This window comes from Monodelphis domestica, chromosome 4, assembly GCF_027887165.1.
Source record: "Monodelphis domestica isolate mMonDom1 chromosome 4, mMonDom1.pri, whole genome shotgun sequence".
Lineage (NCBI taxonomy): Eukaryota > Metazoa > Chordata > Mammalia > Didelphimorphia > Didelphidae > Monodelphis > Monodelphis domestica.
Genome location: NC_077230.1, coordinates 326336837 through 326354554, shown reverse-complemented (window position 1 = coordinate 326354554; position 17718 = coordinate 326336837). Strand labels below are relative to the sequence as shown.

The 17718-nt window shown below is 41.6% G+C and overlaps 1 protein-coding gene across 1 annotated transcript in view; it reads right to left on the bottom strand.

The window, feature by feature from the left end:
• Window positions 1-5526: 5526 nt before the first annotated feature.
• Window positions 5527-17718, bottom strand: part of RAB38 (RAB38, member RAS oncogene family) — a 39091-nt gene continuing 26899 nt past the window's right edge. The window contains exon 3 of the mRNA XM_001362328.4: window positions 5527-6263. Within this exon, the coding sequence (XP_001362365.1) occupies window positions 6111-6263 (153 nt within the window). The 3' untranslated portion in view covers window positions 5527-6110. The remainder of the gene's footprint in view (window positions 6264-17718) is intronic.

Sequence of the window (17718 nt, the reverse complement as noted above, 5' to 3'; positions counted from 1 at the left end):
TATATATACTATATTATTCGGTATTGATTCAGAGACAGCAGAGGAAGAGTTAATTTCCCCCCCCATGTAAATATTTGCATCTTGGAAATTAATAAATGCTACATACTGAGGCCTGATTTATTGTTTTGTTGATTGTCTGAACTTAAGACCATAAAAGGAAAAAAATATTAATAATGAAGATTAAACTGAAAAGTTCACTCTGAGTACATTCACTTTTTCAGAGACAATTATTAACCATTTCCCAGCATTCCCTGGCTTAGAACTCACTCTGGAAGCTCTTCTACAACAGTGTCCAGGGACCTCGGCCTCTTTCCAGATTCTCTTTCTTTGTCCCAGTCTTAGAATTCCATGAATTATTTCATAATGATAGAGCCCAGGACAAGCATGATTCAGCTTCCAAGTAGAAGACAGGTCAGGATATGCAAAAATGTATGTGGCAGAAGGAAAATCCTGCCTGTTCAAGGAAGGGTTCTTAGAATGGGGTCAATGAACTTGGCCTTTTAAAATATATATTTGTGGGTCTTGTTGATTTGGGTATATGTTTTGGGGTTTGGGCTTTTATAAGATTATTTACTTACAAAAATGGATAATAATAGAAATATGTTTTATGTGATAATACATGTATAACCCAGACTGAACTGCTCACCAGCTCCAGGAGGGGAGAGGAAGGAGGGGAGGGAGACAATTTGGATCATGCAACTTCAGAAAACTGATGTGGAAACTTACATGTAATCGGAAAATAAAATACATTTTGAAAACATTTGTGAGTAACAAATGAATAAATAATCTAATGTTTACAATATACAAAATAAATATCTACACATATACATGTAGATATAATTTGGAAGCAACTCGTGGCACAATGAAAATAGAACTGGTCCTAGAGTCAAAAAGACTTGAGTTCAAATCTGGTCTCAGATACTAGCTACATGATCTTGGACTAGTCATTTAGGTTCTGTTTGTCTCCATTTTCTCAACTGTAAAATAGAAATAGTAATAGCATTTACTTCACAGGGTTGATGTGAGGATCAAATAGGATAATAATTGTAAAGTGCTTTATACAACACCTGGCACATCCTTTAACTAATTATTTCAAATTTATCCTAGATAGGACATGTTTGTAAATGGTTGTTTGAGTGTTGTCTCCCCTAGTAGACTATGAGATCTTTGAGAGCAAGGACTGCTTTCACTTTTCTTCGTAACACCAGGGATGAATGTGGTGTCTGGCACATAGTAGTTATCTAATGTTTATTGACCGATTGCTAACTATATTTTCATTTAACTAGCTTCTTTAGTGACCAAAATATAAAAATACAATTATCAGTATTTATATGTATTTTATTTTATGCATTTAAAAACATGATTTGGAGATTCTGTTTCATTTGAATTTTGAAGTCATGGATCCAGTTGTTTTTATAGCTAAGCCTTAGAGACAAGGGGATACACTCTGGGCATGGGACACTGCTAAGGCAAAACCATTGGAGTTGGAGGGCCCCGCATGAGGAACAGCAAGAAGGCTGTTTGGTAGGAAGGGCATTAATTAAATAGAAATAACCCAGGAAAGATCTGGTCCCTCTATTGCGGAATATATCCCAGCTTGTTTATATTTTTCAGAATTTCTAGACATCATTCTAGGAAAAGCATAAACAAGCTGGGATATGTCCTCAATAGAGTGACCAGAATGACAGAAGAATTGGACATGCCATTTAAGAATTGGGTGGCCTAACTGGGGACAGCTGGGCTAGAGAAGAGAAAATTAGAGTAGAGGGTTTATCTGTTTTCAAGTGTTTGGAGTGTTCTCAAGTAGAATTCATTACACCTGGTCTGGTTTGCTGGGCCCCAAATTACAAAGGAAGGGACAAAAGTCACAGAAATCCTTGTTTTGAAGTAAGGAAGACTTTCCTAATATTTAGTGGTAACCAGATATGGGGCAGACTGCCTTAGAAGCAATGGGTTCTCTCTCACTGGGAACCTTTAAACTGAGATTTGATGATCACATATTTATGATTTCCAGAGGTGATTATTATTCAGGTACATGTTGGACCAGATGGCCTCTGAGCTGCCTTCCAAAAGATTTTATGACAAAGCATCTAATGAAATTATAGTGAAAATTAATGGGAAAATCCAAAAGGCAATATGGTACACTGGGGAAATGACTCCCAGCTCTGTAACTAACTCATTGTGTGACCCAGTGTAATCCAAGGAACATTTAGTAAGCGCCTAGTACATGTTGGGCACTGGGCATATAATTAAAAAAACAAACAAACAACACCTCATCTTCCTTCTTAGAATTATATATTGGTTCCAAAGCATGAGTGGTCAGGGCTAAGCAATGGGAGTTAAGTAACTTGCCCAGGTTTACATAGGTAGGAAGTGTCTGAGGCCAAATTTGAACCCAGGACCTCTGGTCTCTGAGCCTTGCTCTCAATCCAAAATAAGCAGTCCCTCCAGCAGCCCCCAGAATAAATTAAATAATTAACAACCAACTAGTTTAAACAATTAATTAAAATTTAATTTAATTAAAATTAAGAATTAATAAAAAGGGCAGTCTTTGCCCTCTAGGAGCTCACCATCTAATGGAAGGAGAGAGCATCAGAATGATGCAGGATGGTGGTAGGAACAACAGCAGGAGGTAGCTGGGCATTCTGTTCTATGGAATTAAAACCAGGAAGAACAGCAGCTGCAAAGAAGAGTGAGCCAAAATGTCTCGTTTCTGCCTTCTGTAAAGAAAGCCATTGGGAGGAGATCGACAGCCCCCTCTCCAGGGAGGCCAGTGAAGGCTTTAGTTAACAGCATGATGGTGACAGTGATGGGAATGAACTTAAAGTCTTGGGAGAGTTGAAACTGGCTGACCTGAATTCTTAGCCTTTTGTTTTTCCATCAATTAATTAGGTTGGTCTTAAGAGAATCTCTAAGGCACTTCCTAATGAAGTGCATGTGTGCAGCGTACCCAGAGCCGAACTTGGAGCCGGAGGCGGGGGGGGGGGGGGGGGGGGGGGGGGGAAGGGGTTCCAGCCTTCCCGTGGAGGTACATGGCTCCTGTGCTGGCCCATCTCGCGGGAGTAGTTACGAGAGTTCCTAGCCTGGCGCCTGGCGCCAGAGAGACTCACCATCCTGGGGTCCAAGAAGCGCCAAGACACTGACTCACCATGTGACTCTGAACCATCTTGAACCATCTCGGCCTCCATTGCTTTCTCAGCTGTAAAATGAGCTGGACAAGGAAAGGGTGAACCACTTCCGTATCACTGTCAAGAACACCCCAAAAGTGGTCAAAAGAGAGTCAGACACACGCAGACAGAACGAAGATTCTCCGTTCTCCCGATAAGGCTGTTTTTGCAACTACATCCTTAAGAGGAAGTTCTTCCCCAGATCTGTGCCACAATCAATTCAGATTTAGTTCCCATCGCAGTCCCTATATTATTTACAAAAATAATAATAACTGTTATTATTATTTAATGGATTTACCTACAACTTTTTAAGAATATAAGCGGGATATAAAAACAAGTGTACTTGTCAAGACTTTCTTGCATTACTGCTGGGTCTGTACCCCAAAGAGATAATGGACAAAAAGACTTGTACAAAAATATTCATAGCTGCGCTCTTTGCCGTGGCCAAAAATTGGAAAACGAGGGGATGCTCTTCCATTGGGGAATGGCTGAACAAATTGTGGTATCTGTTGGCGATGGAATACTATTGTGCTAAAAGGAATAATAAAGTGGAGGAGTTCCATGGAGACTGGAACAACCTCCAGGAAGTGATGCAGAGCGAGAGGAGCAGAACCAGGAGAACATTGTACACAGAGACTAATACACTGTGGTATAATCGAACGTAATGTACTTCTCCATTAGTGGCGGTGTAATGTCCCTGAACAATCTGCAGGGATTCAGGAGAAAAAACACCATTCATAAGCAAAGGATAAACTTTGGGAGTGGAAACACCAAGGAAAAGCAACTGCCTGACTACAATGGCTGAGGGGACATGACAGAGGAGAGACTCTAAACAAACACTCTAATGCAAATTCCAACAACAGGGAAATGGGTTCGAATCAAGAACACATGTGATACCCAGTGGAATCACGAGTTGGCTATGGGGGGGTGGGAGGGAGGAAAAGAAAATGATCTTTGTCTTTAATGAATAATGCATGGAAATGATCAAATAGTAATAATATTATAAAATACTATAAAATAGTATTTTATAATACTATTAAAAAAAAAAAGACTTTCTTGCATTGTATTGCATTACATTTCTAGATCCTGGGCACAAAGACTTTTTTCCTGTTTTTGAAACAGAACAAACAACCCCCCTCAACCCCATTCCCTTAGAGGCAAAAGGAATGCACAGGATAAAAGTTCCAGTTCTCCTAATTAGGAGTCAGGTGAGCTTTGGGCGAGTCCTCCCAGATCACTGGATTTCCAATCCCTGATTGGATGTGATCACTTTTTTGTTCCACCCTGGCTTTAAAATGGAATGTTTCTAGGGTGGGGGGACAGACCTGCTTCTATTTTAAATATTCTTATCATTGCCACAAAGTGCCTCATTTCCAATCCTTCTCCTGAATTAAATCTTTAAAATTGAGTGGTAACAAAACTGGATAAGAGATGAGACCGGATTCGAATCCCAGGCACTGGGGAGAGTGGGCTGGGCTGGGCTGGAGAGTCTGGAGGCCAGAATGGGCTATTGATTCAGGATCTTCTTTGCTGGATGACCTGGAGCAAGAAAGGTAACCTCCCAGGCCATTTCCTCATCTGTTTAAATGGGATCCTAAAGGAATATATTTCACAGAGTTAAGTTTAATCAAGTGACAACATATGTGAAGCACCACACCATCCTTAAAACACTACATAATGGCAGTTACTACCATTATTATTAACAATTAACTAATTATTACTAATATATTGTATGTAAATAATATTAATGATTTTAAAGGTTAATTTTTAATTTAAATTTAAGCTGCTCCAGCACAGGGGACAGCTGGGTGGCTGAGTTGACTGAGAGCCAGGCCTAGAGACTAGAGGTCTTGGGTTCAAATACAACTTCAGATACTTCCTTACTGTGTGACCCTGGACAAGTCACTTCACCCCCACTGCCTAGCCATTCCTGTTCTTCTGCCCTTGTCACAGAACTAATATACATTATTGATTCTAAGATGAAAGGTAAGTGTTTAAATAATTATAATAATAATTAGCTATGTGTGGGGTGGCTAAGTACCACACCTGGAGTTGGGGATATAGGTACAAATCTGGCCTACCTGGACAAGTTATTTAACTTGATTGCCTAGCCCTTTCCCTTCTTCTGTCTTAGAATTGATACTAAGACAGAAGGTGAGGATTAAAAAAAAAATTAGTTGTGTGACCTTGGGCACGCCATGTTCCTCTGTGACTCAGTTTCCTCATTTGTAAAAAGCAGTGGAGTAGCCAACTTCCAAGGCCCTCTCTGGAATGAAAACATTTCAGAAGTCTATGAAATGATTCTGAAAAAAAATGTGCTTATACATTCAGAAGAGAAAATAATAGAGGAACAGAGAAGTTATATATTTCCATGTTTTATTTTCCACTTGAGAAAAAACAATATTATATATACATACTCTAAGTCAAATATTCACCCCACAACTTGAGTAGGAAGAAGCATGTAGAAAAGCTTTTAGAGGGAGAGGTCTGTAACTTGGTTTTCCACTACTGGGGCCAGGGAAGGGGAAGATTCAAAGGCAGACATGACCTTTTTTGGCACTGATACCCAGAAGCCCTGGCAGGGTGTTTCTGAGATTCCTGCCCTCTCTGAAGAGCAGGCTGAAGCCTTTCAAAGGCCCGGCAGACAATGGGCAGCTGCCCATCTACAAAAAGCTGAGGACCAGGAGGCTCTAACCTGATGGGTGGGGAGGACCAGCAGGGAGTAGGAGCTTGTAAAACACTCAATTTTCTGAAAACTTGTAAACACTGTGTTGGTGATCTTTGAAAACAATCAATGGAGTTTTCTCTCTTGCAGGACACATGGGCAGATCTTGGTGCAGAATCCTGGCATTCAACGGAAACAATAAATATCCAGTCACAGCAGATGGAGCCACAGTATCGCCCTTGAGAGATTCCCACCAGAACGGGCCTAGGAGAACTGGCCTAGGACCTGGAACAGCCGGAGCAGCTGGAGACTCTGGAGGGAGAAAGATTTGGCTTCACCACATCTGTTTCCACCGACTGTGTCAGGTCACTCTCATTGGCCAGTATGTGCTTCACCAGGCACCTGGAGGCTTCATCAATGTTTATATTTTCCTAGAGGGAAAAAGAGAACAGACATTGGCTTGGGCTAGGTCCTGAGATGACTCTGAGACCTGTGCGAGTGAGCTGTGAGCCTTAGGGACTAATGGAGAAAGCCCTTTGCTCAACAACTTCAAAATCTTCCCCACTTCCTTCTTCATTCTAGTCCACTTTTCCCATGAAAAACATTCCCCATTATAGATTTTCAATTCAACGAAGGCTACAATGAGCTCAGTAATAGTGATAAAAAGTCAGTATAGCACAGAACCTCCTCTCAGGGAGGTTAATAAGGAAAATGTTACATATTTATTATTAAAAAAGGAAATTATCAAATAATTAATTAAATAATTAATTAATAAACAATTATACAATAATTAAATAATTAATTAATTAAATTATTAAATAAAAAATTATTAAATAAGGAAAATGTTACATATTTATTATTAAATAAATAAATGTATTCTTTAATATTATTTTAATAAGTAAATAGCAATAATTACTTAATAAATTTGTTTTTGTTTATATTTATTTATTATTATATATTTAAATAAGTGTCTAAAAGGGCTTGAAAGTTTTGGGCCAGTGATGAATAAGATTTAGATGGCAAACGGGCTGTAGGCCCAAATGGTAGGCCTGACCTGCAGCTGAAAGTCCAAATGCTATCTGATTGATATATACGATGATAAAAATTTTTTTTCTTTTTTTTTGGTTTATTGATCTTTTAAATAAAAGAGAAAGGGAGAAGGACCAGCAAAGAAGAGTCCCTAAACTAAATCCTCTGGATTCTCCTCCCTCTGGCCTGCAGGCCTCTCACAAAACTGTCTTCCGTCTCTTCTGGCTGCCTTTCCTACTCTATCTGAAACCTTTCACTATCTAACTTCCTGACCTATTGAGCTATCCTCCAACTTGATGGTGGACAAGTTAATAGTTCATCAGAAGTTGATAGGGTTGAACTCTTGTCAAGTTCACCCTCTTGAGGTCTGAGCCAAGATGGCTCCAGGCCTTTCTCTCACAGACGGGTCACTGGGCAAGTTTCTTTTCCGCTGTCACAAAACCACTTTGGATACCAGATCTCAGGAACTCAGATGGATAGTATGGAGACAAGGTTGGCAGGATCTCAAGACACAGTATCCCTCAATGGCTTGCCATAGGAAGGAGGGAATCAATGGCTTCCTCCAGAGACAGGCAGGTAAACCCACAGGAAGTAACCCTTCCAGTCTCCTCCAAAGGAAAGGAACAACAGCTCCCCAACTGTGGCCTTGTCTCCTGTTTTATAAAGTCCCTAGATTCTTAGAATAGGGTCCTTATAATTCTGTGCATGTACCAGACCCTCTTTGCAAATTCTTGCAATCAGTATCCTTTGCAAAACTTTCTTCCTGTCTTTCTCTCACAATATTGTCATATATAATAATATATTATATATAATATATTGTTGTTATAATTAAGCCAAGGGAAGGTTAGAGGAATGCAAAGGAGTGGAGGGAGAAGGCTGAGAGAACCTGAGGAATGAAGGATCACTCTCAGCAGAGGTGCGATGGTGGTACCTGAAATTAGATCCTGATAAACAAGAGATGCTTCAATAGACAGAAGCGATGGACTCTCCGTGTAAAAAGAGAGATACGTTTTTGGACATGCCTAATGGGAAAATTGTTTTGCTTGATCAATAAGTCTACTATGAGTTGCTGGTTTGTTTGTTGTTTTTTTTTCCAGTTGGATAGAGAAAATAAGAGAAAGTGAATTATATATATATATATATATATATATATATATATATATGTGTGTAAAGATGGAGATGATGGGTGCCCATTCCTTATAAAAGGGATGATACAAGCAAAGTATGCAAAGTCCTTGGAACAAAAGGAAGATTTTTTTTTAAGGGGAAGGAGAAGAGAGAATTGTTTTTCAGATTCAGAATATATATATTATATTTAAGATACAGTTTTATTCAATTAAGTATACACATGAAGTTTTTCTATATATAAATGTGAGAATGTTTTTGTTTATTCCACAGAACAAAAAAGGGACTTATATCTTTAAAGTGGTACTTCCTTCTGGCCTGGGAACTGTGGGATGATGGAAGATACACTCATAAGGGAGTCCAAAAGCTGGGTTCTTTCTAGGCTTTGCTTTCCCTACTGTTCTACAGAGAAGGAAGCATCTTTTCCTACGCTATAATTGCTCTTTCTGTTGTCCCATCATAGTATGTCCCACCTCAAATGATTAAATCAAACTACAACTGATTTTCTATGGGATGTGGCTCAATCCACCCCACTCTAGCAGCCCCCAATGTTGTCATCTGTAAAATAAAGGTGCTGTACTAGGCCAAGGGTTCTTATCCATTTTTGTGTCATGGACCACTGGGCAGTTTGCTGAAGTCTGTGAACTCTTCTCACAGTAATCCTTTTAAATGCATATAAGATACATAAAATTAGAAAGAAACTCAATTATGTTGAAATATAGCTATCAAAAATTAAAAACAAAAAATGAATTCACCAACCCCAAGGTTAAGAATCCTGATACTAAATAATCACTAAAGTTTCTTCCATTTTTAAGCCATATGATCCTCTGTGCAAGAAAATCTTTAATGCTATCCCATCATGCATTTATTTGTGAGTTAAACAAGCTTTTTTCTTTCAAACATGGGAATTACAGGGCATCAATAAATGATATAGAGTTAAAAGAGAATGCTGACAGATCATTGCAAATCCATTTTCATTACTTACCAGAAAAGCCACTAAAACCCTTGTCCTATTAATTTTGGGTCAGCTGCCCAGGCATCTTAATACGACATAAGCATGACTTTGAAATGTAACCAAAGAGGCCGGCTAAGTAACAAGAGGTAGGGCAGAGAGGGGGCATAAGAGACAGAGTCGGTCCAGAAGTCTGGAAGGCTCATCTCCCCAGGTTCAAATAGGGCCTCTGACACTTCCTATTTGTATCACCCTGGACAAGACACCCAATCCTTTTTGACTCAGTTTCCTTATCTGTAAAATGAGCTGGAGAAGGAAATAGCAAACCACTACAATATCTTTACCAAGAAAATCACAAATGGGGCCATATAAAGTCAGGCCCAACTGAACAACAATAAATAACAAGACCTAGCATGGATGAGGCCTTTGATGGATACAAAAAAATGGCCCTCTACATCCTCTCATCTGAATATCACAACAAAGATAGCATTGGCCCCTTTGCATGAAGAAGGGCACTGAGCCTCTGAGAGGGACAGGCAGATAGACAGACAGACAGATATTCGTAAAAGGCCAAGAGATATTAAGTATCAGAGCCAAGATTTTATTCTGATTCTTAAGCCTATGGATAATCAATCATAAATAGAGTACAAAAACCTGGGCTTTCTGTGTGCAGACACACTGTCAGTCTGAATTGCATAAAACAGCCCAGCTTCTACTCTAGTATTTCCAGTCACATTTGTACCTATGAATAAATACTATCACCATCAGCAGCAAGATCTCTGTGTATGAACCGCCCTCCCACACACACACTGAATAGGAATATGGATTATTTATGTTCTTACAGTCTGAAGAGATACTGAGAATGCCCAATCCTCTCCGCTGTTATCGGTCTCATCACTTGCTATGCTATGATTTAATCCCTGCCTCTACTGACAATGTGATTTTCATATGCATGGATCCCTCAAAAATAGATTTTAAAAACCACCTACAAGCTGTCCTTAAAAACAGATGTGCTAAAAGCCAACGAAGAGCCTTGTGGCTTGATATTAATGGAATATATTTTCAAATATGTTATTTTTATATAGCGCTGGCTGCAGGTTGCTATGGAAAGAACAACAGATGTGGAATCAAACAACATAGGTTCAAACAGCAGGTTTGGCACTTTACCTAATATCTGTGTGACTTTAGGCAAATCATCTACCTCTCTAGGACTCAGGTTCCTCTTCAGTAAAATGGGTTTAAGAATGTTTGCATTAAATACCTAAATCACCAGGATGTTGTTATGGTTAGCACTTATAATGGGCACAAAGAGATTTGAATGTTGGCTATTAAGGTCATGGGATGTTAGCATGGAAATGACTTTGCAGTGGGTCTGTTCCAACCCACTTATTTATGGGCTGTGAGATCCTGGGCAAGTCACTTAACCTGTCTTTCTCAGTTTCCTCAACTTTAAAATGGCAATCACTTTTCAATGACTTTCTGAGGACCAAATATGCTATCTGTAAAAGGGTTAGCACAGTACCTGGAATGTAGGAGGCACTTAATAAATGCTTATTACATCCTTTCTTCCTCATTTGAACCTTCCTTCCTTCCTTCCTTGAATTTCCCTTCCTCCTTTCCATCCTTTCTTGAATCTCCTTTCAACCCTCCCTCCCTTCTTCCTTCCCTCTCTTCTTCTCTTCCTTCTTTCCCTCTCACTTTCCTTCTAACTCTCTTCCCTTCCATTCATCCTTGCTTCCCTCCTTTCTTTTCTTCCCTCCTCCAATCATTTCTTCCCTCCTTCCTCTCTCCCTTCCTTCTGTCCTACTCTTCCTCCCTCCCTCCTTCCATCCCTCTTTCCTTCCATAGCTCCTTCCTTCCTTCCCTCCCTTTCTTTTCTCCTTCCTTCCCTCTTCTTCCTTTCTTCCTTCCCTCCCTCTTTCTCTTCCTTCCCTCCTCCATTCCTTCCTTCCTTCCTTCCTTCCTTCCTTCCTTCCTTCCTTCCTTCCTTCCTTCCTTCCTTCCTTCCTTCCTTCCTTCCTTCCTTCCTTCCTTTCCTCCCTCCCTCCTTCCATCCTCCTCATGTTGCCAATGAAGAAAGTGAGTCTGAAATGATTTATTTAAGGTCACGGAGTTAGTAACAGAATTTGGTTAGAACCCACCTCCTCATTTTCCAGTCCCTGCATTATTATTTTAAGAAATGCTTTTCCGCTGTTTGAGAACAGGAAGCCATGGCTTTAATTCTCTCTGTAAGGGCTCCTAACCTGTTTGGATGTGTGTCACAGACCCTTTCTGCATGCTGATGAAGCCTATGGACTCTTCAAAATAGAAACCAATGAAATGGAAATCATTCTCTATCTACCTCTCTAGCTCTCTGTCCATTAGCCAGTTCAGGGGCCCGGGTTAAGAGTCCCAGTTCCACAGAGGAGCCCATAGAGAGTAGCGAATGATAACTAACATTTTTCTAGAACTGCCTCAGTGCCAGACTCTGGGCTAGGAGATCCACACACAGAGCTGCATCCATCCCTCCATCTGTATCTGTCTCCAGCATTTACACACACAAATGCATCCATATGGAACATTTACATAGCACTTCCTGTGTGCCAGGCACTGTGCTAAGTGCTTTACAATGATTATCTCATTGGAGCCTCACCGCAATTCAGAGAGCTAAGTGCTGTTGGTATCCCCATTTTAAAGATGAGCTGGGTATCACAGTGGATAGAGAGCCAGGCTTCGAGGCAGGAGATCCTGGGTTCAAATATGGCCTCAGACACTTCCTGGGCCAGCCACTTCACCCCCATTGCCCAGCCCTTATACTCTTCTGCCTTAGGAGCAATACCCAGTATTGACTCTAAGATGGAAAGGAAGGGTTAGAAAAAAAAAAAAGCATTGTGCTAGATAGCTGGGATGCAAATACAAAAATGAAATGATCCCTGAACTCGGGGAGCTCACATTCTGGTGGGAGAAGATGACAAGAAGACACAAAGTATGGACAGAATGAAGAGCCCTTTCTGGAATCTAGCCCTCTGTAGAGAGGAGAGCGATTCCTTAGTGCAAAAGCACCAGCCTTGGGGATTTCCTCATGAGTATTAAAAAAAAAAATAAAGAGGAACTTGAGGTAAGTGAGACTAAGTGACTTGCCCAGAGCATGTGAGGCTGGATCAGCACTCAGATCTTCCTGGCTCTAGGCCCAGTCCGCAGGCAGCTCCCCTACCAGACTAACATTTCATTCATCTCTTCATGAGCTCATAAACCCCCCTTTTAAGGGTCCAGTTAACTTGAAAGAAGCGCAGGATCTCAGAGTGGGAAGGAACATCAGAGGGCAATCTATCCCAATACCCCCAACCAGGGATCACCTCAGCTGTGCTTGAATACTTCTCAAGATGAGAAGCTCATTCTGTCCCAAGGCAGCCTATCCCACTTAGGAACAGCCCTGATGAGGAAGAAGATTTTCCCTGAAAGGACCCCAAGTTTGCTTCTCCATGACATCTCCTCACGCTCCTACTTCTGCCTTTGGGTCCGCACAAGTCCTTTTTCCATATGGTAATCCCTGAAAAACCTGAGGACGGCTCTCTCGCCAGGACCGCAGCTCCAAAGCCTTTCGTACATCCCCAGAGGCCAAGACCCAGGGTGCCCTCGGCCCTGGAAGCCCACGCCTCGGCTCCCTTTCCAGCTCACATAAACAAAAACTCATCCCGGCACTAATTCAGTATTTGTCATTTGTGGTCCCCTTAGTACCACGAAGCAAGAAAGGCTGGGACAAAACACACACACTCACAGTTAGAAGCTGATACGTGTCCCTCTTTCCTTTCTCTTCCCAAATAAACCAGCTGTAAATAAAACACACGTCTTCTACATGACTATGGCTCTAAATTCCTCAGCTCCATAATAAGGTTTTTCATAGCCCTGTGAAATTTAATTAGCACAAACACTTAGAAAAGAGCCACACTTATTGTTCTGTGGTGAGCGGAAAAGCTTTTCAAACCCCACATGTGGTCTTTTCTGGAGAACTGGTTTATCGTCTTACATGCAAGTCTGACCATGTCCCTCCCTCTATCCCCTGATCAATAACCTACCATGGCTCCCTATTATCTCAGGATCAAATCTAAAACTCTACTTGGCCTTTAAAGCCCTTCATAACCTGGCCCCTTGCTACCTTTTCAGTTTTCTTCTATCTTTTTTTTAAACCCTTCCCTTCCATCTTGGAATTAATACTGAGTATTGGTTCTAAGGCAGAAAAGTGGTAAGGGCTAGGCAATGAGGGTCAAGTGACTTGTCCAGAGTCACCCACCTGGGAAGCACCTTCCATCTCTAGGTTTGCTCTCAATTTACTGAGTTACCCAGATGTTCTTCTGTATCTTATTTTCTTCCATATATTCAGCAATCCAGAGACAGTAGCTTCCTTGCGCAAGATGCTCCATTTTCTGTCTAGGTGCTTTTCCTCTGGCTGTTCCCCATGCCTAGAATTCTCTCCCTCTCAACTCTCCTGGGTTTCCTGACTCCCTTTTGGACCCAGATAAAATCTTATATTCTATTGGAAAAGCCTTTCCTGATCCACTTAGCACTTAAAGCTAGTACCTTCCCCTAAGATGACTTTTAACTTATCCCATAGAATAACTAGAATTTTGTTTCTTTCATTTTTTAAAAAAAAATATTTTTCTCACATGTTGATACAATTTTTAATAACCATTTTCTGAGGTTTACAATTCCTGTTCTCTCTCCTTCCAGTCCCTTCCTCCTCCCCAAGGTGATGAGTCATAGGCCATAAGACTGTATGTGTGTTGTGTTATCATACAATACTATTTTCATGTTTGAGAAAGAAGACATGTATCACTTACATGAGAGAAAAAATCATGGAGGAAATAAAATGAAACATGGCCATAGGCAAATCACTTAAACAAATGCTCTGTGCCTCAGTTTCCCCATCTAAAAGGTGAAAGGGCAGGTCTTTGGCCACTAAGATTGCTTCTGGATCAATATAGATGAGCCGCAGACCTCTGGAGCATCGATGATCCCATGGATTTGCTCCTTTGTAGGAAGGGGATGCTCACCATACCAGACTACTCCATTTCTTTTTTCTTTCTTTTTTTTTTAAAATTTACCTTCTGTCTCAGTAGCAATTCTAAGATAGGAGAGTGTCCAGGACTAGGCCTGTGGGGTTGAATGACATGCTCAGGGTCACCCAGCAAATCTGAGGCCCAATGTGCCCCCAGGTCCTCCTGATGCCAGGCCTGGCTCTCTAGCAACCATGACTAGCCCCTTCCAAAGCACCCTTGTAAAGAAGGCACTAAAAGCCATCCGAGAAGAGCGGTGTATGGGGATTCCTGAGAGGGAGTCTCCAGGCTGCTCGGGTACCGCCTTCCCCCTGGCCCACCTGCACAAACATAGTGCAGGAAGCCTGCACCGAGGCCCCCAGAATCAGAGCCATGTGCTCCTGCACACCTACCTTCTCAGCCTACTCAAGAATTTTCTCAGCAGTCATTCACATAGCGAACATTTAAAAGCATACCCAGTAAACACAAACACAAGTTATCGCTTAGGCAGGCTGCACAGGCCTCCTCAGATGGCTTAGCAGCCCCTGGTGAATAGAGAAGTCATCAGTCACATAAATCTCTCCCGGGAGATGGCGCGTGGAAATGTCCAGACGGCCTCATCCAGTCATTTCCTGGACCGAGAGATGAAGCAGCACCCAATTGACTTCTGTTGGGAGTCGGGGGTTTCCCCTTTTCATAAACACCAACAATACTTATATTGATTTATATGTATCAAGACCATCCACACCTACTGGTGTCTTAGATGGTAAGCCGGCTCTGGTCCCTGCAAACAATGGACTTGCTGCAGATGCTTGCTAAAGGTTCTAAATGGTGAAGATTAGAGGCGGAGCAATGACCAAATATGAGATTGTATGATAATAGAAATAATATACATTATATAACAAATAATATACTATATATAATGTATTGATGTAATAATAAATAACATATAATAGGAATAGGAATAGTTGGAAGAGACCTCGGCACATTCTCTACTTCAAAACCACCATTTGATACAAAAGGGAAACTCTCAACTCTGGACTCGAAGGGCTGGAACTAGATGACTTTACGTCATTTTTAAGTTTAAATCTTGAATCACAGTCTTCTGATAATCTTGATATCATTCCTCCCAAATGATTAGACCAAGGAAGACTCCAACCTGCCTAGGTGAGATAAAAGGAAGAACATTCTAGGAACAACACTGAGGTGGGGTGAGTTATGGCTGAAGATGGGGCGGAAAACTCTCCCACTAAAGAGAATGAAGAGACTGCCTACCTGGAAATAGGATGATTACCTTAAACTTATTTGATTTGTTCCTGTTCTGTTGCTTTAAGAACATAAAATAATAATTTATAATCAGAAAGAACCTTAAAGATTACTTTGTCCAGTGCCTTCATTTTACATAGGAGGGAACTGAAGAGAAGAATGATAAAATAACTTGTTCAAGTCATGTGTTTTATAAATAACAAATTCCAAGGATGGCACTGAATTGAATTCATTACACTATCAGGGCAGCTAGGCGGCACAGTGGATACAGGAGGCCTCTGATACTTCCTGGCTGTGTGACCCTGGGCAAGTCACTTACCCCTCATTATCTAATCCTTACCACTCTTCTACCTTGGAACCATTGATTTTAAGATGCAAAGGAAGGATTGGTTTTTTTTTAAGGTTGCATTAAATGCCAGCTGCACAGAGAGCATCAAGTACCCAAAGGTACAAAGCCTCTGCTGTCAAGAAGCATTTGCTATATATAATAGTAGGAAGCTGCTCCCAGAAACCAGTGCTCAGCATCAGTGTGCAGGGCTCAGCTCCTGAACTGAACTCTGGCCTTTCTAGCTTAGAAGGAGGCACCCACCAGCAGCATCAAGGACTCCCCCAGACTATGCTCCATCTCCACATCCTCCAGCCAGACCAGCAGCCCTTGTGCATGTGCATGAGAGCCTGAGAGATAGAGGAAGCAGACACGCAGAGCCTGGGATGGTGTTTTGGGTGGTAGGGCTGGAGCTCTCCCTTTCCATCTTCCCTGGTGTTATGGCACATGCCCCCGGCTGCCAGGCCATGGCGGAGTTGGTGTGACAGGGTAGTATTCCCCTGGAAGTCTTGGGAGGTCCATAGTCAGGACCCCAAGGACACAGGCAGGGCTGCAGCATCCTGCAGGCCTGGCTTCAGGGCTGCAGCATCTGATCCTTTGTGAAGGAAGACTTCCCAGAGGTGGCACCCTCATGAGGGAAGATGATTCCTGCCAGAGATCATACTCCAGTGGGAAAACCTTGGGGAGGCCTGGGTCCCTGCCTGACATGAAGCCTAGGAGGAGGCCTTTTGTGGCCCCCCTCTCTATATTTTATAGAAAACAGGCCACCGCTGTCCATTTCAGACGGTGTGTGTGTCTATGGCTGGATTTCTCTGGCATCTTTCCTTTGGAATCAGAAGAAAGCACAAGGCTAAAGTACGGCAGTCCTTCAAGCACCCGTTGGCTCTTGTTATGTGCCATTTAGAGGTTTTATTATAGCTGTTTACATTTCTAACATGCTGCGCAGAGAACATTTTGCTTTGGCCTCTGGAAACCCCTAGAGTAAAATCCAGCCATTTCGCTGGCCCCTGGATAATTCTTCAAGGTGCTTGTTTGAGCCCAGAAAGCCTTGCAGGCAGCATGGGATTTTCACCATTTGCCACAGAGGCATAAAGTGGATCCAATTTGCTAAAGAAAACCTTATGGGAATTCTTCCAAGTTCTCAAATTTGCTGTGCTGCTCTCTTGGTGGACAAGATAAATCGCAGTTTCATGCAGCACGTGCAACATAAATAATGCAAGTACGGTACAGAAGAATACAGTTTTATAAACACTGAAGTTCATTTTAATTCATTTCAAGTAGTTTTTTATCAAATACTTAGGATGACTCCCACTTAGGTGATACTTTACAAAGCATTTTTCTACGGGAAATGGGGAATGCCAGTATGATTCATCCCCATTTTGAAGATGAAGAAGCTCACAGAGATCAGTTTGTAATTATTGAGGAAGGGAAGCCCAGCATTGCTCCATCAATAGTGGGTTATGCAAGATTAGCCTCATTTCTTTTTTTTTTTTTATGAGGTTGCTAGACTGGTAAGTCAAGGAGATGCTCTACATATCTTGTAATTGTTCAGTCATTTCAGTTGTGTCTGACTCGACTTTTCAAGACCCCACTTAGGGTTTCTTGGTAAAGATCCTGGCATGGTTTTCCATTTTCTTCTCCAACCCATCTTACATATTTTTACAGAAACGGAGGCAAATAGAGTTAAGTGACTTGCCCAGGGTTACAAAGTCAATAAGAGTCTGAGACCAGAATTGAACTCAGGTCTTCCTGACTCCAGGTCTGACACCCTATCCACTCCTTCTAGAATCCCATTATTCTTCCCGGTTTCCTTGCTTGTTTTGGTGCCACAGTGCTGTCTGTGAGTCCCTGAGCCCTAGGGAGAAGGGAACCTGCAGGGAACAGATAACTTTCTTTTCCATCCACAACTGCTCAGCTAGCTAGTGAAGTATTGATTTCTTAGACGAGCACACCGGGGGGAAATCAATATTCCATTACACATAGTTGAGGAGTAGCCATAGTAATGCATCAACAGCCCATCCACTGTCCTAATGTCAGGTCGGCGTCCAGAAATTGAGTTAGACTGAGGAGTTCAAGGATATTTGGGAGTAATTACATTATCTATACGATCATGTGTCTGGAAAGCAACTGATGAAAAAAACCAAGAAGGGGTGAATCCCCTTCACTGAATTAAATCA